At 40.2% G+C, this 21,623-nt stretch overlaps 1 protein-coding gene and 1 non-coding gene across 2 annotated transcripts in view; both read right to left on the bottom strand.

The window, feature by feature from the left end:
* Window positions 1-3,316: 3,316 nt before the first annotated feature.
* Window positions 3,317-21,623, bottom strand: part of GPKOW (G-patch domain and KOW motifs) — a 28,832-nt gene continuing 10,525 nt past the window's right edge. The window contains exons 2-11 of the mRNA XM_075184991.1: window positions 20,164-20,321; window positions 13,464-13,594; window positions 12,722-12,828; window positions 11,102-11,303; window positions 10,880-11,012; window positions 8,943-9,153; window positions 7,793-7,865; window positions 6,869-6,938; window positions 4,827-4,912; window positions 3,317-3,533 (exon numbers count right to left, since the gene is read on the bottom strand). Coding sequence (XP_075041092.1) covers window positions 3,405-3,533; window positions 4,827-4,912; window positions 6,869-6,938; window positions 7,793-7,865; window positions 8,943-9,153; window positions 10,880-11,012; window positions 11,102-11,303; window positions 12,722-12,828; window positions 13,464-13,594; window positions 20,164-20,321 — 1,300 coding nt within the window. The 3' untranslated portion in view covers window positions 3,317-3,404. The remainder of the gene's footprint in view (window positions 3,534-4,826; window positions 4,913-6,868; window positions 6,939-7,792; window positions 7,866-8,942; window positions 9,154-10,879; window positions 11,013-11,101; window positions 11,304-12,721; window positions 12,829-13,463; window positions 13,595-20,163; window positions 20,322-21,623) is intronic.
* LOC142102656 (small nucleolar RNA SNORA50) lies at window positions 18,857-18,993 on the bottom strand. Its single transcript, XR_012679310.1, has one exon. It is a non-coding gene; the product is annotated as a small nucleolar RNA SNORA50 (small nucleolar RNA).

A 21,623-nucleotide genomic window follows, 5' to 3' on the forward strand; every position in this document is an offset into this window, starting at 1 on the left:
AGAAAGGATTTCGTTAAACATTGGACACATACTGACGGACTAAAGCATGATGGGGATTGTATGTCAGCAATAACTGGAGTGCGGGAAGGTCCTAGACGTTGCTTTAGCCAGGCACAGGCAAGCCAGCTTTAGTGGCACTACAAGTCCCACAATGTATTTATTTTACACACTCTAGAAAAACATCCTGGCTGTTGTAAACCATCATCTAAAGAGCCACCAGTCCCGCTCCAGGTCGTTAAGTAGAAATATGACACAATTAAAGTGCACATAGCACATATAGGCCTAGTGACCTGGAGCTGTGTAGACCTGTCACCTCCATGCTTCCCCAATACTTTAGTCTTATAGATGGCTCATCATAGCATTTTTGACAAATTTATTTCATGCAAAAAAAAAAAATGGGTGTTAAAAACAGCTTTCCATAACCATGATCTCACCCCTCAACCACTTTATAACCCTTTGCCTCTCTTCTTGTCCTTGTTTATATTTTGCAAAACAATTTTGAGATTGTGTTGTATGCTGTTTTTGTATTGTACCATTATATATTTATATTTGTTGTAACTGTTACTTGTGTTGAAAAAAAAAAGTTGAAAACAAAATAAAAAACAAACAGCTTCCCGTTTGTAACTTTTTAAAACATTGTAAGTACAGAATATTTTCAAGGATTTGCAATCCCACTACCCGTAACATGCTGTTGGTAGCTGCATCACAAAATTTCAAGATCTGTAAATCGTACTTTAATATACAAGTAGTGGTTAATCTTATACATCATATGACAGACATCCTCCAGGGTACACATCCCTCAAATGTACGGTTTTGTGGCGACAACTAACGGAACTATAATGGAAACCTCTTATTTATATAGTTGTGCGCAATGTTAACTGGGTTGTTAATGTTTTTCACATAACTTCACCAAATCTTTTAATGACCAAAGTGAAGCCATTAAAGGGTTTTTTCCACATTAGGGTGATGCAGAAATTATATACCCCCCTCCCTTTTCCGCTTACTGTATGTTGGATAGGGTCTTTCCCCTTGGACTTTAGTCACTTGTTCAACATACCATTTTTTCCTCCAGCATTTTTATGAGCATAGGCAAACCGAGGGGGGTTGCTAGTCCCTGGAAACCCCCCTCCAACCCTGGGGAACGGTATAATTGATGTGGATGGACCCTGCCCCCGCTTCACGCGGCTCTGATTGAAAAGGGGAGAGCTGCGTGCACCTAACAGTAGTCCACGCATTGCCCATGTATATTATGGGGATAGGAAGAGTTGAAGAGCAGCCAAGCACTATCTAATATTATAGCCACACCCCCATGCATGCTGATCACGCCCACTGGCGGCGTGGTGTGGAAACCCCCCTCTACAAATCCTGCGTTTGCCCCTGATGAGGTCGATTAAACCACACATACTTTAAAATTCAATCATACAATGCGATCTTTATAGAGTGAACGTGTGTGGGTGGCAATACATCCTATACAAACATATGTACATGGAAAAATTTATAGTCCAATCTATTTTGGGTGGAAAGGCTTCATTTGATAGTGTGTGTATTATATGGATGTGATCAAAATCTAAAAATCCCACAACGGACAAAGCTTTTCTGGTTTCCGAGTGTAAGGCTGGGTACACACTACAGGTTTTTCACCCGTTTATCGGGCCAATCACACAATAAACGACCGTTCGGTCCGATATCACATTAGTGTGTACGCTCCCACTATCATGTTTTATCGTTCCAAAGCACATCGTGTCGTTTCATTTGAGTTTATAAACTGACAAATCTCTATAAATGAAGTAGGGCAAATTCTGCAGTGTGTACGCACTCAGGACCAGCTGTGTCCATAGATCTCCATAAAGATTAGAGTCACGGTCATTTTAGCCGATGGTTATGACAGATGAAGAGCACAGATCTGAGGGGAAACCCCCGTTAAAAAGCACCCAATTGATTTGTAACTAAAAAAAAAAATTGTTTCAAATCACGTTTAGTTTTCATTACTCTGGTGATCAAGCTAAGTTTTTGTTTTCACCAGAATAACATGTGGAAATGATTTATTTATTACAACTTGTACTAAAATAATAGTTTACATGTATACCTAATAATTAGGACTGAGTAACACACTGGAGAAAATATTCTTTATTTTTGTGTTATATAGGCAGCAGAGAACACAAATAAAATGCACCTATTCATATTCAAATTTTCATTATTATATTTAAAAAACAAATATATAAAACATACACTGTACCGGGGGTGGGGGGGGGGAGACTTTAGGGGGCTTTTGCAAGAACTTCTATTTCAATGTCCAATTAAAAATGCAATATACATCCATCTCATTTCTCAACTAGAGGATGGCCCAGGATCAAATATTTTCATGAAGCCAATAATTTTTATGGGCGGCCCTGTCTGTACCACAAGGGGGACTCAAACCTTACATTTTATTAACCAAATATTAAGCAGACGTTACTTCAGCCGATAGGACTGAATTAACGTCATTCATTCTGATTTGATAAAGGCACAAATTCTAACAAGTCTGGTACAGTAAGACAATTAAATCTTTTATTTATTTTACACTTCTGTCCACAGAAAGGAACAGTTATATAAAATCCTGCTACATAGGAGTAGTAATGTTTACTTTTACAGTTTAATCACACATTTTTCCAATCATCATTGATTATCTTTTCTTTTTTTTTTTAAACTTTATATTTATGAAAGAAACCGATAGAAACGATTACCATAAACATTATTGGATGAGTACCAGTGTTTCTCAATTCCTAGAAAAGGACCAATAGGGGTGGGAAAGGGGAGAGAGCAGGTACATGACAGGTATAATCAGAAAGTATATAAACAAGTGCAAATATAAATATACATAAAGACTAGAGGCAGATTGTGGGTTAGCAGCAGTAAACCAAACCCCATAACATCCTTTGTGGACGATCCGGAGATGGCCCCTCGTTGATTATCTTAAGATAAGAAATAACACATACGTGGAACTTCTGCTACTGGATTGTGATGTCCTCGAAAATTAGCCATTCAACGATGTATTAGTTTTGCAAGTATGTTCAATTGTCACTAAATAGCTTTTCTCCAGGCTATTCCAACATATAACCTCTTGTTCTTAAAGGGATAGATTAAAAACACACTATTTCTTTCTACTTTATAAATTCAGCTTATTTGGGATATTGGTGATTATATCAAGTTGATTGTTGGGGGGGGGGGATTAACAAACTCTTATAAAACCTGAAAATTGAACAGCGTCTAAAAAATAAAGAATTGTGGGAAGTTTTGAATAAATAATACATAATATACAAAGTGAAAACTGCAGACATAGTACAAAAAAACATGTTTATTTACAGGTATACGTTAGGAGATGTGACAATGTATAGGAGGTCTCTCTTCCATGGTTAGTGCAGGGTTTAGTCCTCGTACTCCCCTGTATAGTGACAGATTACATCATAATTTAGGTTTACTGCAGCGTCATGTTCACCTTGTAACTGAACCAGAGCTCGGCTTTTCTGCTTCTCTCTATAGAGGATCTTTCCCACCTGAAAAGAGGCAAAAGGGGTTATTACTGGACCATGAGAATGGTGTTCCCTCAAAGGAAGGCTCCGTAACTGGATTTAAGTCAACCACCCAGTGAAATGAAGAGGGCTCCTCCCAACCTCATACAAACGATCAATCAACGACCTTTAGGGTCCTGCGTCCGATATAAATCACCCATCTCCACCTTCAATTGACATCATGGCCAAATCTGAATTTAGGTTGTTGGCCGTTACGCTATGTGGAGGGGGGTATTTAATTAGATGCAAGTTTTTTGTTTGTTTTTTAAGACCGTGTTAACTCTAACACTATTTATTATAATTTTTGAGCGGGTTAACTTTACCCGCGATTCAATTCCATTTTTATCGCTACGTTTTTTTTCATGAAACGGTCCTCTCAGGCTCCAGTAGAAGGCTTATTGAAAGTATAGGGAAAACGACTCATGGTCAATTGAATACCCCCTATGTGTGTAATTGCATGATCAGTGCAACAAGATAGTAATGGTCAGAAATGTTTGCTGGATAGACAAGCTGCAGTAATGTGCCCAATAGTTTTAAAAAATACAAGACAGAGGGGGGAATTCAATTGCTGATGCCGACATCGCCCCGCGCACATTGCCTGCAAATACGGCAGAAATCTCAGCTCGTTTTCCCATTGCACCGAAAAATGAGCTGAGTTTTCTGTCAAATCTCCGCTGTGAAGTGTCTCACGGACGTTCCGGAGAAATTTGGCCGCAATCTCTATTTAGCCACATAAGTCAAACACAGGTTTTTATATCACTGTGGAGGCAACGGTAATCATACGTATCGTACATCTCAAACTAATTGTAATTTTTTTTTAAATAAAACTATATATACACAACATTGTTTTAAATAAAACTCTTTCTTTAAGAAATATATACGATGCTACAATGAAAAGAAGTATTTTAGGAGGAACAAAAAATAAAAACAAATACATTTAAACTAAAAAAATAAAACTAAGCGGATGGTCCAAATGTTCTATAGTAGTTAGCAGTAAGAATTAGTTTTTTTACTTTGATTACACTACATGTATTGGCACAGACAGAAACAAATATATCTGTAAACATTGTGCACGGGTAAAGTATTTGAAGAATCGAGCATCAAGAAGTGGAACGGGCGGAGTACAAAGTATCAGCGTAGCAAGAACAATAGGCGCACTTATGTGATAAACAATACGCCTCTGCTTTCTCCTCCACTTCAGAAATTAAAAAGTACTACGAGGGGTACCTACAACAACAGAAGAGTACAAACATTTATCTACCACTCATGTACACTTACCTGTCCTTTATGTTCTCCCAATACCACCATCACATGTTCTCCCTCCTCCTTAGGTATGAGGGTCTCTAGCATGTTCTGTTTTATATCTGAGAGAGAAAACAAGACCATTGAGCTAAGTCATACGAGGGCAGCACAGTGGCTCAGTGGTTAGCACTTCTGCCTCACAGCGCTGGGGTCTTGAGTTCAATTCCCACCCATGGCCTTATCTGTGTGGAGTTTGTATGTTTTCCCCGTGTTTGCGTGGGTTTCCTCCCACACTCAAAAAACATACTGGTAGGTTAATTGGCTGCTATCAAAATAGACCCTAGTCTGTGTGTGTGTGTGTATGTTAGGGAATTTAGACTGTAAACTCTAATGGGGCAGGGACTGATGTGAACGAGTTGTCTGTACAGCGCTGCGGAATCAGTGGCTCTATATAAATAAATGATGATTATGATGAGGATACCTCCTAGGAGCTCTAGGGTTGAGCTGATTAACTGCTACAACTCTGAATGCATTCTCTACAAAATCAGATCTGTGCCTGGCGATGTCCAGAGAAACTAGTTTTACTCCCTGTTCCTTGCCCTCTGCAGGAGGGAAAAGAAAGGCATCTGTCTGCCAGGACTACTGCAACCCCCCTTCCATATTTCAATTACACCCACGGCAAACATCCAGCAGATGGGAGCCGTGAATAATGGATACAGCCTACACAATGGCTGGCTCTGCTGTGCTGCTCTTTAAATATATAGACAGGAAGAGTAAAAAGTATCCCTCATCCAGGGTGGATGGTAGACACTGTAATCAGAGCAGGATTAATATTTGCTGGGGCCACAGAGCGCGTAACGTGTGTGTTATTTATTGGTTTGTTTCTTTTTAAACTAAAATGAAGACCTTTTAAACAATTCCAGTAAATGACAAATGAGAAAGTAATTTGGTTTCCCTCTTTTAAGGACTTAAATAAACCAATCACTTTGACTGATGTAATGTATAGCTCCTTAATCAAAGTTCATGCAATGAAAATGCCTATAACAAACCATCATCATTTATTTATATAGCGCCACTGATTCCGCAGCGCTGTAGTCTCAATATGCACACACCAAACCAATATGTAAAAACGTCTGTAAATAACTGTATAAATGAGGAGTTCTGACATCACTAGTTATAATCAGAGTTCTGATGCCACCACTTCAATGTTTATTAGGAAACCTTGTGTATTATATAGGTCTTGTGTATTATAAAGTATAACACACCACTTACCACTAAATTATTACAGCCTGGATTCCCATGACCTGAATAAAAGCCCTCATCCCGTGGCCTTATATCTTATTATTGTGATCATATACAGAAGAGGTTAATAATGTATTATTATCACTCAAGACAGTTCGTAAAAATCATCTTGCTATTCCCATCAAGCTATAACACCAGTTGCAAGACCTGCATTTCTGTTTTATATTTAATGACCCAAATCGCTATAATACATCCCAACCTTTCAAAGGGCCAAGAAAGAGCATCTGGGATTTGTTTCAAATGAACAAAAAGCTAAAAAGCAACACAAACAGAAAAAACAATTTTCAATGCGCTCATAGCCGAGTCTATGTATGGTTTGCATCCACAAATGATCACAAGTTAGATCATTCTACGCAGCTACATAAGCCGTACTGCACATAATAAGTAGGCATTATTATGTATTCTAAATACAGGAACAAAAGAGACATATCTGGCACCCAATGAAAGACTATATACATACAGGCGTTTCTGGGAGGAAAAGATGGACAAAAAGTAATAATTGGAAGTAGAGATGAAGATCAGCAGCATAAGGGTAGTTTGTATGACTTCAGGGCCCCATACAGAAATAGCTCCCCCTGGTGGTGTGGTACTGAAACAACTAGTTTGTGAGGGCCGTCAGACTCCTCTGCCTGTAATACAGCTCCATAAAACTGTACCTGCCAGGTAAACATTATATTATATTACAAGGCAGGTTTGTGCCATGTGACCTGCAGGAAATGGTTGTAATTGGAACATAAGCTGCATAACAACTGGTCATTTTATGAGCAGGTGTTTACCTTCAAGGAGCCGTCCACTTTCTGTCCGACACACGCAAGTTCTAGGACTCAACACGTCTTCTACCACCATCTGTATGAAGGGAGGGAGGAGAGTTAGCATCTAGCAAAGCGGTTTGATATACACTACTCGTGGAGCAAGGTACAATAGGCTGCCCCATGCCTAATGTCACTGGTGACTGAAGTGATAAAGGATGCGGTACTCTGCTCGGGGCGCCTGAACGCGGGGGCGCCTGAACGCGGGGGCGCCTGAACGCGGGGGCGCCCGAACACAGGGGCGGCCCGAACACAGGGGCGGCCCGAACACAGGGGCGGCCCGAACACAGGGGCGGCCCGAACACAGGGGCGGCCCGAACACAGGGGCGGCCCGAACACAGGGGCGGCCCGAACACAGGGGCGACCTTACTAACAGATTTAAAAATCTATTGCCAGACCCAAGAGCACCATTCTGCAGTTACCTGTGCACCAATTTTCATAAGTGTCTTCAGTTTATTAAAATTCTCACTTTTTTTTTTTGCTACTTAACCAAGTATTTAACATACAGGTAAACGTGAACCTAGCAAAAATTAGGGAGCCCCATAAGATATCTGCTGCCTGTGATACTTGCTAGATCTTTTTTTGACCAAAGTGTTTTAGAAAGCCGGCTTACGCTCTAAAACCGATAAAAAAATATACAAGAAAATAAAAATCCTTTTATATTTGATTCCTCACAAAGCAAATAAAAAAAAAAAAAAAGGGTTTATCATCAGTTCAACCTTTTGTTTTTTTAATCGCTTTGATCACATTAACTTCCTCATTATTCCACTAGCAAATCTATTTGCATGTTATTTCCATAAGAAGACAAAGGCCTGAGCCTGTTGCAATGTATTACCAACAACTACAAAGCATACACGGAGAGACAGGTGGACACAACATAGACAGGATTACCTTGGAGTTGTAGTATTTGCCACCTTTATAGTGCTTGTCAATAAACCGAACTCTTAAGTCCCGATATAACCAGCTGTGAATGAAAATGGAAAATATTTAATCTTTTTTACAGGAAAAAGGCAGCACAGAACAGAGGGAATAGGTTGGTATAAGCAGCTAGGAGGTAAAGAAGTGTCTCTTACTCTGTGCGGCTATTGAGTTAGAGCAGTACAACATATCCTCAATCGCAGTCCCTCAAACTGTATGTATGTATGTATGTATGTATGTATGTATGTATGTATAATACCTAGGCATGGTTTTCTTTGAATGATTATAGGAGGAGCTGGTTTTTGAGCACCTAATAGACTGATCAGATGAGCACAATAGACTTTTAGAAGCATGCATATTGGAGGCCGTGCATTTTTTTTTAATAAGTTGGGTACCAAAAATCCTCTTTTTAGAGAAAAAAAACCCAATTGTGTTATTCTTATAGTAGTATATTTTTCCTACTATGAAAAGCCTGCGTCAGAGTTCACCGTCTGTTCATGGCCAAAACACAATGCTGTAATTTGCAACAAAGCTGCCGAACAGTAGAGTTATCAAAGAGATATTTTAAGCCAATTTGCATAATATTTATATTAAGACTTATTATGCAACTTTGTGATAAATCTATCCCCTACCCCAGTGTCCCCCGCAAAGCTGCGTGAAGTTTCTACTTGCAAAGCAAAAAACTAAACCGCAAACTAAAAATTCTAGTGTCTCTAACAAATCAGAGTTTTGACCAATTAGATGCATCTCATTGGACAATGGTAGCCCAAAGCATGCTGGGAGCTCAGTCCCTGCAAGCTGAATTGGCGATCAATGTAGCACTGTAAGGGTGTCCACACAGGCAACAATTCTATGACTCTGAATAAATTGATATTTTCATAAATGATCTTTAAATGACAAATAAAATAACCTAAATCTGATAAAGATAAGATCTCTAGATGAAGATCATTTGTGTGCCACAGACATAGCATTAGCTGTAAGATCTCATCTAATATGATCTTATTGGGAAGACAAATCATCTCATGTGTCTGCAATTTTACACTAGTTTCCTAATCAGATGGGTACTGTCCCACTGTATATGGGACATAGCAGAACAAGCTTTCTGGGAAGAGTTCAGTCTCACTTTTGTTCCTCCTGCTTTTGTTTTTTCTTCTTCTCCCGCTCAGGGCTCCTGGGTCGATGTCTCTTGTCTCTGCTGCTGCTGGAGTTTCCATTCCTGCTCTGCTCTCGGCTTTCCTCCCTTCCCGGCGGCTCTCTCTCTGGTGAGCATTCCTTGCGCGGCTCCTCTTTTGTTTCCTGGCTCTTCTTTTGCTGCTCTGCTTTACTTAACCGGCCTGGAAGGAAGATAATGTAGTTTAACATTCAAGGACTACACTGGATGGCCGTTGGTCACACACAGGGAGATTTTTAATAGCAAAGTGCTAATGTGCAATTACCCAGAGCAACCAAAGAGCAATTAAATTTGATCACGTAACAATAAAGTTGCCTGCACACGGCCTTGGTGTCAAAACTAATACATATGTATCCAATTTGGTAACATATGTTCGGGTAGATTTGCCAAACCACCGGAGTAAGTGGAGCCCAATGCGTGTGGTATGCAGATTGGATTTTGCTTTCACCAATTATGCTTTAAGTTTGGGCTGGGCCTACTTATTGAATTGATGGGCAGGCACACAGACAGATTAGGATAACATATCCTTGTGGCATCACCATGTCTTCCTATTATGCCAATTATTCTCTCGTGTATAGACAAGATTCTGTTGTCGTCAATGATTGATCACAGCACATTTCAGCAGTGTATGTTGTGATAATCACTCTTCTTGTTAGCTACTTGCATTATATCTGTCAGTCACAGTGGCCAACTTCAACCATATTGCTGATGTGATTACCGGCTACCAATATATCTGCTGCCTCCGTTCCAAATGTGACCACAAGTCAAATACACTTTGTGTCAAGAGCCTATTTTTCGCAAATTCTCTATATTTTATGAGACAGGTCAAAATGGCGGTGTCAGAGAGGTGACAGTGTGCTCCGATAGAAGGAGCAGAGCGGATTGGTTCAAGGTCAAATGTGCCCATCGTATACCTATGCTTTTAATGGATGCCTTTTACATAATATATATATATTACACATAGATTAGCCACAACATTAGAACCACAAGGCCTGCCGTTTTGGAGATGCTCTGACCCAGTCGTTTAGCCATCACAATTTGGCCACTGTCAAAGCCGCTCAGATCCTTAAAGTTGCCCATTTTTCCTGCTTCCAACACATCAACTTCAAGAACCGACTGTCCAATATATCCCACCCCTAGACAGGTGCCATTGTAACAAGATAATATACGTTATTCACGTCACTCGTCAGTGGTTTTAATGTTGTGGCTGACCCTCGTAAAATATTTATTTCATCATGTGTTCTCATTACGCACAAAATGTTTCTAAAACATTACTTAAAGCAACAATAACTAAAGGGCATATTGCTCTATATGTATACAGCTGCCCCAGATAGGTAGTACAACCATGTGATGAGTGTTTACATTAGAGGTCATTACAGGTGACAGGCATTGCAGATAGAAAACACTTTATTCTAATACCTGTAATGATACAGTGGCTGTAAATGTTGTGTGTGTAGTATAAAAGCTGGATGAGATCCAATGGTTAAATCAGTAACCCTTATGTAAATATGTACCTAGGTAACCAAATTAGTCCTTTTAAAGCCTTTGTAGGATCCAAGAGCTGTAAAGTGTCAGAATGGCTTCAATTCAGTTCAAAATCTGCTCTCTTATCTCAACCCGGACATGAAGGGTGCAGAGAAAGCAGCAATCAGGTTACAGAGCAGAAATGCTGTTGATCACACACACACAGTGTTAGCTATTAAACAGACCAACCCGCATCATGTGACCGTATATTAAGGGAGCCTGATCTCAAGTATTTATGGTGAAATTAAGTCACGCTTGCATTATCTAAGTAGTAATTCAGACTGGGAGTGGATGGGTGTGCGTCTTATCTTGTCAATTCCAATACTCCTGCACAGTTTGAAAACTACAAAACACATATTACTCACTCAGATCCTTTGCATACTTCGAGTATTCTGTACTTCCAACCAATCGTAACGTGAACTGGGACACGGTCACAATTTTTCCACCAATAGCAAGCTTTACCATTGCTCGACAATTGTCTGTATCAAGGCCCTCAACCTGCAACAGTGACAAACAAACAGTGGTCATTGAACAGCGAGGAGACACCATGATTTCTCAGAGAACAGGACACAATAACCAGACCGCACCTTTCCATACAGCTCTTTGTGGGCACCGCTCTGTATTAACACGGTGCTTCCTGTACCCAGGCCTTTAGCTTCTTCTTCTGGCTCCTCTCCTGGTTTTAGAGGCCTGCGGGGTTTTTGAGGCTCCAGTTCCTTGAGGGCAGAGCGGTCAGCACCTAGTCCTAGGCCCTTGGGACGCAGCTTCTGGTCTAATGGCTTAACATCCCTATGCAAAAAGCAAAGAAGATATTAAAAAACAAAATTAGATGTATGAGCTTCATTTCATATAGAGGAGCATATTTTGTAGCCAAGTTGTGACAGTTCTTGTGCTCCGATTGGCTAATTGCTACTATAACCAAGAGAAGGTTCTAATCCTCTGATTGGCTGCAATTTGGTCTGGATGTGTGAACGTTCTAATGCTCCGATAAACTTTATTATATATATTTTTCTTTGGTTTAATTTGAACTTCTCTTGCTATGAATGTTAGATACAAGTTTAAGAGTTACCCCACAAAGATAATTTATTTTTATACATATACTTAATGACATAAGGCCCAACTGACATGCTGTTTTCTATGCAGATGTAAAATAATAAATCTTCGATAGACATCAAATGGAAAACTGCCTCCAGAAGCATAACATGAATGGTGGGAACTGTTGTCTCTTGGACATAAAGATCCCCTACCGCACCCAACTAAGATATCCTTATAAAATACTGTTAATAACAATCTATCATTTCAGTTCTTTAGTGGTATCGCAATAAAATATGAGATACGTGTAAATCGTGATCTTTGATTGTCTGATTCGATCACCCGCTCAACCCATGGCTGTCTGGGTACTGGGATGAATTAAAAAGGAAATATCCATCTTCAATAAGCACATAATAAAATAATCTACTCTGTACAGAACTGGATTAGCTCCATCGTAGGCAGTATGTGGATCTATAACAATATATAGACAGAATGTGCTCTAGTCAACAAGATAATAGGATACCTGTATTTTTAAACAGGATAAATGGTTCTTGTTAAGTGGCAAATACAAAAAAACTATTACAATCCAAAACACAAAGTTCCGTGGCCATTGTTCACGGGGGGTTTAAGGGATTCTTCACCATGTAAACTGAACTCAATATAAGAGGTTACCATTTTAGTAAAAGGAGCTTCTAAATAGGTGATCATGAGATATTTACAAACAGATGGTATTTGGTAATGATGAAGCACCTATGGTTAGTGCAGAGTTTCTACACTCAGCGTTTTCACAGCTGAAGCACTCGGAACATCTAAATGTATAAAGGAAGTGCTCCCCATTGAAAGCTGTATGAACATTGGGAACCCTGGTGCTTCACCAGCTCTAGGGTACACCATACACCAGGGTTTCCCAAACACAGTCCTCAGGGCTCCCTAACAGTGCAGGTTTTCTGGATCACATGTGACATAATTAGTATCACCTGTGGATCTGTTACAATGTGTCAGTCAGTAATGAATACACCTGTGCTCCAGCAGGGAGATATGGAAAACCTGCACTGTTAGGGGTCCTGAGGACTGAGTTTGGGAAACCCTGCCATACACCGTTCAAGTCACAAGTTTATATCTCAGGCAACGCCATCTTTCTCCCAGAATACTTAGCAGCCAGGTATCACACGCACTGTTTGAAGGTCTTTCCGATGCCTTCTCCCTCCTTCCAGCCCATTCCTCTAAGCATGGCCATCCCGTAATGTTCCACAGGTACCACTTCATAATCTGCAGCCTCTGCCTTAAGGAAGAGAGACCGAGCACAGTTAAAGGATGAACAAATGCCACTCACCAAGGTAACAAACATATATTAAAATTTTCCATGGAACATTATAGCTGGTTCTTGTCATTTACAGCTCCCAGGTAAAGCATTATGGAACCAAGCGCGGTTCCTGCAGCCGGAGCAGTGCAGGGTTTTAACACTGTACATCTCCGGCTGCAGTAACACCACGGCATGTCGTAACACTGCGTCTAGGAGCTACAATCATCGGGAACCTTTTCTAATGGTTCCGGGAAGACGCACGGGTGAGTTAGAGAGCCAGGAGACTTTGCTTAATTGATGTGGGCACACGCCAGCAATAGGCGTGATGATTTATAATCATTTGGGGTAATTATATGTTGCCACTGGTGCATGATGCCATATTACCTGCCAAGCTACGTTCCCACACCTATAAAAGTTTTGCATCACTCACAAATTGCTGGCTCCTAACTTTTGTCCCTGGCTCCTAATTTTTTGGGGGGGGGGAATTTGCCCAGATCCGCTATAAAAATATATAAGGAATTAGATGGAAGACAACAGAGGGTGCTAGCGAGTATGTACAGCGTATAAAGAGTTGAAGGCGTTATATACTGGTGGAAATAAACATATAAACGTACAGCTTCCGGTCTCAAGCTAACATCCACTTTGTCGCCATCTTCATATCCACTGGGGACTTTGTTCTGCATGAGAAGAGGAATGTGGAGTGTCTGGTCCTCCCCAGAATCATTCTGCTCTGATTTCCGGGATTCTTCAAATAAAGAGATAGAAAACAATGAACAACTTGAAGGCAAAGGCAGGTACAGTATATGGAGGAAGTAGGGGTATCAGCGATGGTCTCCACTCACAGAACTGCCTGTTTTTAGGTCAATATAGGATGTAGTTAAGTCCAGCTTGCATCGTAAGCCAGTAGCTGAGGAGTTTAACAATGTAGCTTCTATATGAAAGGTCAATATAATACTAACTAACAAAGGATAATAAAATGACTGCTAAAGCAAAGTAGGTACAATAGTTACTGTGACAACCTTCAGATGAATAAGCAACATTACTACCCCTTGTGAAAGTATACTGAGGTAGCTGGACGGCTTAGTGTTGTGATTATTGATTGGTAAGCCAACCAAATAACTACCACTGTTATGCTCAGGGGAGAGAGGAGGGAAAAAAAAGTGTTGCTACATTATTGCCATGACAACCACAGCCACATGACATATGATGCAGTGAGCAGAGATGCCAAAGGTGTTCCAGCTGAGTGACACTGCCTTGCAGTGGCAGCCATATCACTCTCTCTAAGAAAGATTTAGTAAAAGGAATACTGAGTGATAAGAGAACAAAAATTCTGCTTCATGTCTTTATAGAAAGACACCAGACAAAGAGGCCAATAGTAAGCAAAGAAGGTCCCAGATGCCCAAGCAGGGGAACGCACCCAAGGCCAAAGACTGTCCTTTGTTTATTGCAGGCTAGGCCGGTTCGTAAGGACATTGTCTAAATGAACTTTCTACCCAGGAATCGGCTAACTCAGTATTGGCTAACCTGTGACACTCCAGGTGTTGTGAAACTACAAGTCCCAGCATACCCTTTCAGCAATAAGCTGCTATATATTGGCAAAGCATGCTGGGACTTGTAGTTTCACAACACCTGGAGTGTCACAGGTTAGCCAACACTGGGCTAGCTGCTGACTGGTTTATCAGTAATCCTGTAATTATCGCAATTTGAGTTTCTGTTTATTAATTTTCCCACAAACTAAATAAATCGGCCATCTGTATTCTTCAAAGCAAACAAGCCCCCACTGAGAGCCAACGCTCTTATACATATAGAGCTATACAACGTATGCTGCCAATCTCAGGAACAGCCCTGACGTTTCCTACACCAGTCATGGATAACATGGTCTTCCACCAACAGTGGAAAAGTATCTGTTATTCTCAACTCCCCACACAAACAAAAGACGTTATTAACTGAATGCCAAGAAGTGCAGGTGGATGTCATTTTTATTCAGGTATCCAGTTTTAACATGGGGAAGCTTCCTAATCTTTCCTCAGCAGAGTTACCCCTGCAGGAAAAGGATATGCAGAAGAATTGCCCTGATTAAAGTTAGAAGCATGGAGATGGATAGAGAGGGTGGATGTATCTTTGTAACAGTCGCTCTGCGTACACATACATTCACTTTACTTGTATCTATGGAGCTAACTGTAACCAGACATTGTTCATCACTAATGAGCTAAAGTTGTTCCAGAAGACCTCCTACCACTGGAAGGTAAATTAAATGCTTAGAGATAGCCAAGAAGTTACTGTACAGAAACACCACCCTTACTGATACTGATAACATCGCTCATCTGTGCTCACACTTACAGAAATAGCTATATATATATATATATATATATATATATATATATATATATATATATATATATATATATATATATATATATATATATCTATATCACCTTTAGGCGTTTACAGGTTGTATGTTAAATATGTATTCATATTCTTTAATTGTAGACCTGCATCAATGCAACTAACCGACTACTAATCCAGAAACATTAGACGGGGGCTGTGTCATCATCCACCGCTTGTCATTATATTTTGTTTATAAAGCACCGACATACTGCGCAGCGCAGTACTTTCAGGGGATGATGACACGAGTTACATACAATGACATGAAACAGAAGGTAAAGATACGATCTTACAAATGAGCTTACAATCTAAGCGATAGAGAGATATAGTGACATTTCTTGATCCCACTACTAATCGCTTTCTTAGATGTGTTTAGGGAAAGATCCATGCTGGAAAGTCTCGGCAGAAAGTTAGAAAACTAAAGAACGGTGTCCTCTCTCTAAAAAATGCTGTCAGAAATCCTAAAAAATTAAACGTTTGTCCCATATAACAAAGTGGGAGAAGCAGTTGTCTACTTCACTCGGTGGCCGTTAATGGAACCATCGCACCTCTGGGTGCGTTCTTACACTCAGAACTAATATTACATTTCTAAATCAGGGGTTTAGGACAACTCAGATACTGCACAGGATTTATCAAGGGATTTACAATATTATGAGTCCTGGATCAGCATCCTAGCAGAAACAGATGAGGTTGTCAACGTGCAAAGACCACGTGACCCAAAGAGCTGTGTAAAACTTCCACCTATAATTCTGTTGGGGGGGGGGGGGGGGGGGTGGAGATGTTGCCTATAGCAACCAATCAGATTCTAGCTATCATTTATTTAGTACTTTCTACAAAATGACAGCTAGAATCTGATTGGTTGCTATAGACAATTAGACATCTTCACTTTTTCAAACCCGCAGCTTGATAAATTTACCCTTAAAATGTCTCACATGATCCTTCATCTATTTATTGCTCTCTGTATTGTGGCAAATCAACAAATATCTATCTAGATCACTTAAAACTATATACACACACAACAAGAGCCATGCTAAAGGCACTGTACAAATTGTATTATTGTACTTGAAAGTTCACGTTGTGCATACTTATCTTTCTTTAATTAGTGAAAGTCTAATCAAGAAAGTTGAACCAAAAAGGTTATGAAAATTAATCATATACTGTTGGTTGCACTACAATACCCAGCATGCACCTCCATCTAGTGGCATGAAAGCCTGGCCAGTGGTTGTCAGAGCATGCTGGGGATTGAAGTTAATTTTAACAACAGCTGGGTTGAAGTTGCCCAAGTCTTGGTGATAGTTAATATTTAAATTGTCCGCTGTATTCTTACTTCATTAAGTAATTAGAAAATAGACAGTTACATTTGTTATTTTCAAAGAGCTGTTTAGAATATGGTATAGAATGCATTAAAGCAACGTACACCATTATAGTGGATAGAGCCTGTTTGAGAACATACAGACTGGCAGGTGGATTAACAGCACACATTTCGTTTTTGTACTAATAAATATAAATTTAACAAGAACTTTCACAACTTAATTCCCCACCATCAAATTTCAGGCTGTTTTGTCAGTAAAAGTGATCTGGTTTAGCCCAAGTCACGCTAATATTCAGACTTGTCTAACCAAACATTTGGACGATCAATTAACTGTACATTGGGCTTATATTAGCTCATTGGCCTTGACATTCTTAATTGGGCATTTCTATTTCTGATTACTTGTGGTATTTTCATTCAAGCACTTGGCTACAACAAAGCAATCACGTTTTAACCATTTATGTTTTCTTATGGACAGAATTATGGATTGTATCATTATTGTATGTAGTGTATGAGGCACATAGATGTGCACTGATTATTCATGATATAACTGATTAGAGTGTAGCAGCTACACAATTGTTTTATTACTATATTTTAATGTACTATTCATGCCAGCGATATTGGTTTATTGAAAACAGATCTCATCACCTAGGTTTCATTCATTAATCAGAACGTATTAGTACCTGTAGGCATTAATGTTGGCAGACAGGCAAGATAATAATTTATATTCAGTTTTTTCATATTATGTTTACATTTTAGTCAGTCAATGAGCACATAACCCCGTTTCACCATTTGTTTGCATTGAGGGAGAGATACCCTTTGTTAATGCAGCTCTTACAACCCCATGGGCTAGATTTACTAAGCTGCGGGTTTGAAAAAGTGGGGATGTTGCCTATAGCAACCAATCAGATTCTAGCTGTCATTTTGTAAAAGGTACTGAATAAATGAAAGCTAGACTCTGATTGGTTGCTATAGGCAACATCTCCACTTTTTTCAAACCCGCAGCTTAGTAAAATCTAGCCCCAAATCGTCCTAATTTTTACAAGTCACGCGTTTTGCTTGGTCCATATAAAGTGCAAATCCAAAGTTAGAGGAATCTAATTGCCATTAATACAGTTAATCTATCTAAATACAGAGTCAAAATTGAGGGAAATTAGCCAAAAAATAAATAAATCTGCATTTGTGAATGCTTAACAGTAAAGCAAAACATAAATGACCAGGGAAATCAGAACCTATGCCAAAGTGTGGCATTATTACTATCATTACCATTTATTTAGAGCCACCATATAACACAGCGCTGTACAGAGACCTCACTCACATCAGTCCCTGCCTTATTAGAGATTACAGACTAAATTCCCTAACACAAACACACTATGGTCTGTTTTTTAGTCAGCAGTCCATTACCCTATAATGTACGTCAGGTCTGGCCAACCTGTGGCTCTCCAGATGCTGTGAAACTACAAACCCCAGCATGCACTGCCAGTAGATAGCCAACCGATGGCAGGGTATGCAACACCTGGAGAGCCACAGGTTGGCTAGGCCTGACGTATGTGCCTTTGGAGTGTGGGATTAAACTGCAGGAAACCCACACGAACAAGGAGAGAATATACAAACTCCACACAGATAGGGCCCTGGTTGGGAATCAAGATCACAACCCAGGGATGTCAGGCAGCAGTGCTAACCACTGTGCTGCTCATATGATAAAAAAATGTTTATTTAGAAGGCATGACTGGTTCCGTAGTGCCGTACAATCATCTTACACATGACATACATGAACACGATACATATAATAACCGATCAAGATAACAGATACATGAATACAATTAAGCATAACACCACACACATGGTTGGTCACAAGATAGTAAACACAGCTAGCACAGACACAATTCCATTCATGTGAGTGAGCAGACAGCAGAGGATTCAGCTTAAGACATGACTACAGGGTTGTATGAGGGAGACAGACACGAGACACAGGATGGAGAGGACTCATGAGACCTTACACTCTACAGCAGGACTGGACAACCAGCGGCTCTCCAGGTGTTTATGAAACTACAAGTCCCAGGATGCTTTGCCAGTAGTTAGCCAACCGATCGCTGGCAGGGCATGCTGGGACTTGTAGTTTCACAACACCTGGAGAGCCACAGGTTGGCCAGGGCTGCTCTACAGGAATGTGTTTAGTTCCTGGCAGGTTACTGTATTTTAAAGAGGTTCACCCAATAATTACAGAACATTGGAAGAGGTCACTTTACCCCCAAATCATCTCTAATTTGCCTCTAAATATTGACCCATAACACTTTCTCCTTGATCGGGGTTCAGTGTAGCTTTGTTTTAAAGGCGCAGCACAGGATGTAGCTAGGAAGCGCCAGTTATAACAAGCCACTTACTATCGCACTGATGCTTGGCCGATGACGCCACTGACTGGGCAATTCACAGGTTCAAAGACAGTGCTTATATACACACATACATCCTACAATGCAGGACAGTAATATTATACACATATAATATAGTATATATCACACCAGGTCAGGCGTCACAGACAAAGGCAGTTTTGAGTGGAGTTCCATAAGTCAATCACATGACATAACGTGCACATAATATTCAACTAAGACAGAGAAAATCATCTATTTATTTATATAGCACCACTAATTCCGCAGCGCTGTACAGAGAACTCATTCACATCAGTCCCTGCCCCATTGGAGCTTACAGACTAAATCCCCTAACATACACACACACAGACCGAGAGAGACTAAAGGTAATTTAATAGCAGCCAATTAACCTACCAGTATGTTTTTGGAGTGTGGAGGAAACCAGAGCACCCGGAGATAACCCACAGAAACACGGGGAGACCATACAAACTCCTCACAGATAAGGCCATGGTCGGGAATTAAACTCATGACCCCAACGCTGTAAGACAGAAGTGCTAACCACTAGGCCACCATGCTGCCGAAATCTACTCCAGAACTCCGCCAAATTTTTAACATCTATCACCCAGCAGCCTATGGAAACACTGACCCTGCACTGCAGCATTTATACCCCAAATCAAGTGGGGGGAGGTTACTTGTGGAGCAGTGATGTTATTAGTTTTGACAGACTGCATTTTTGCAAATATTGGCAAAGGTCACAAAATGGCTGCCACCACATGCGTACAAGCGACCAGTACTCTTAAAAATTCTATGAACTTTTCTAGTATTCTGTGCTTCTTGGTTATTTCCTGCCAAATTTTTTTTCCTGAGCCATGTTGTATTTACAAAAAATACCACATGTAAGTTCTGAGGAGAAATAAAAGATGGTTACTTCTTTTTAATCACAAATGTCCCTAATCACTACATAGGTGATGACCAGAAGCATCAACTGTTCATAAAATATTAAACATTAAAAACACATTAGCTCCTGCATATCTGTGGCAGCTGGAGTAACAAAGGCTTTTAACGTCATGAAGTTGATTTTGTAATCAGAGCGGACCCATCACCCACAGAGCAGGCAGCCATTTTGTGGTGGTGAGGCGATACTAGACTGCTGGCTATATGCTCACGAGCATCTAGTAACATCATTGAGGCACAAAGTATTATCACACAGATGGAAAGTAAAACAACATATTAGGAAATAGGAAGTGACAGCACCTGCAATTAGCTCTTGTACAGCCTGTGAGAGCACAGAGTCCTGTTCTGTCTGTGGGACCTCATTATCTGTTTTCGCCTTAGTCCAGCTGGTTTGGGACCACCTGTTCTTTTGTATAAGGGGGATGACCAGAGGTTTGGCGACAGGAACTGGGTTAGCGCTGTGAAGAAAGAAATAAAATAATTTTATTTAATCACATCTCAAAAGGGACATTACATCGGGCTTGCTTCTTTCACAAACAATAAATTAGGTTTTCTTACAGATTATAATGAGAACCCCCCCCCCCCCCATAAGAGATTCTCTGTTATTGCTTGACAATTCCATAAAAGCATATCATTGTTTTCAGAAGATTATGTCCAACAGGTGGTACTACAACCTATGGAAATTATTTTACGCACATGGTCGCCCCCCTAACTCCTCCATTCCTCTTACAGTCACGGCTGAAAGCTGGGGGAAGGGGCTGAGGCTGTGGAAAAAGATGGTTGTACAGCTTTAACTTATGTCAAAGGAATAGGACACCATTTTGTTGGAGTCTAAGCATGAAGGTGCCCCCCACATGCTGAAGTTTTATCACCAACTTGCTTGTTTTAAACCTGCTTGAGTAAAAATAGCCTGTTTAGGCAAAGATATTCCAGACTCCCGAAGCACCAACTAAACAGGATCCTTCAGATGTCAATCAGGAGAGCTAGTAAACCGGGTTGGATAACAGACGCATCTGACCATGTGTGAGGAACACACTTTGCCCTCCATAACCTGACCACTTGAGCCCATGTATGAGCAGCTTTTCACTACCCATAGCAAGCAATACAACATCTCTTGTACGCACCCTAAAATAAAAATATGCAGATAAATATCCCACTATAGAATGACAGATGTCCTCACCTTGGAAATAGAACTAGCAGCATTTTCCCTGTGTGCAAGTAAGAGTTAATGGCAGCTGAACCCAACAGGCCTGGTCCTTGTCATAGAGTCTGAATTGTTTATGCAAGAAGGGACCAGTCAACTGTGGTTTAGGTTCCAGGAACACAGCTGTTTTATAGACTGGGGTCCTCCCAACTACAACACGAGATTAGATTGGCAGATAAGGTTTATGGCAGCCTCCAGATGCTTTAGATAACAATTTGATCACGCCATGGCCTTCTAATATTCATATAGGGAATCTAATACATCCAAGAACCACCTTTCATAAGACATTTGCATATATCTCTATGACAATCTTATAATCAGTAAAAGTAGCCCTATCAAGCCTAAATGCCAGCCCCATAGACACGTCAGCGAAATAAAGTGGAGTTCCAAAATAATGTACCTAATATTTCCATGTTTCACATGCAAATGTGCGGAAAGATATGACCAGTCTGGTGAATGTCATATTATAAATCTATCATGTCCCATAAGATAAATATTGTATGTATAAGAATTCATGAACTAGAGTATTTGGAGCACAGGGCCATAAAAGCAGTTG

The sequence above is a fragment of the Mixophyes fleayi genome, chromosome 9 (assembly GCF_038048845.1).
Source record: "Mixophyes fleayi isolate aMixFle1 chromosome 9, aMixFle1.hap1, whole genome shotgun sequence".
NCBI lineage: Eukaryota > Metazoa > Chordata > Amphibia > Anura > Limnodynastidae > Mixophyes > Mixophyes fleayi.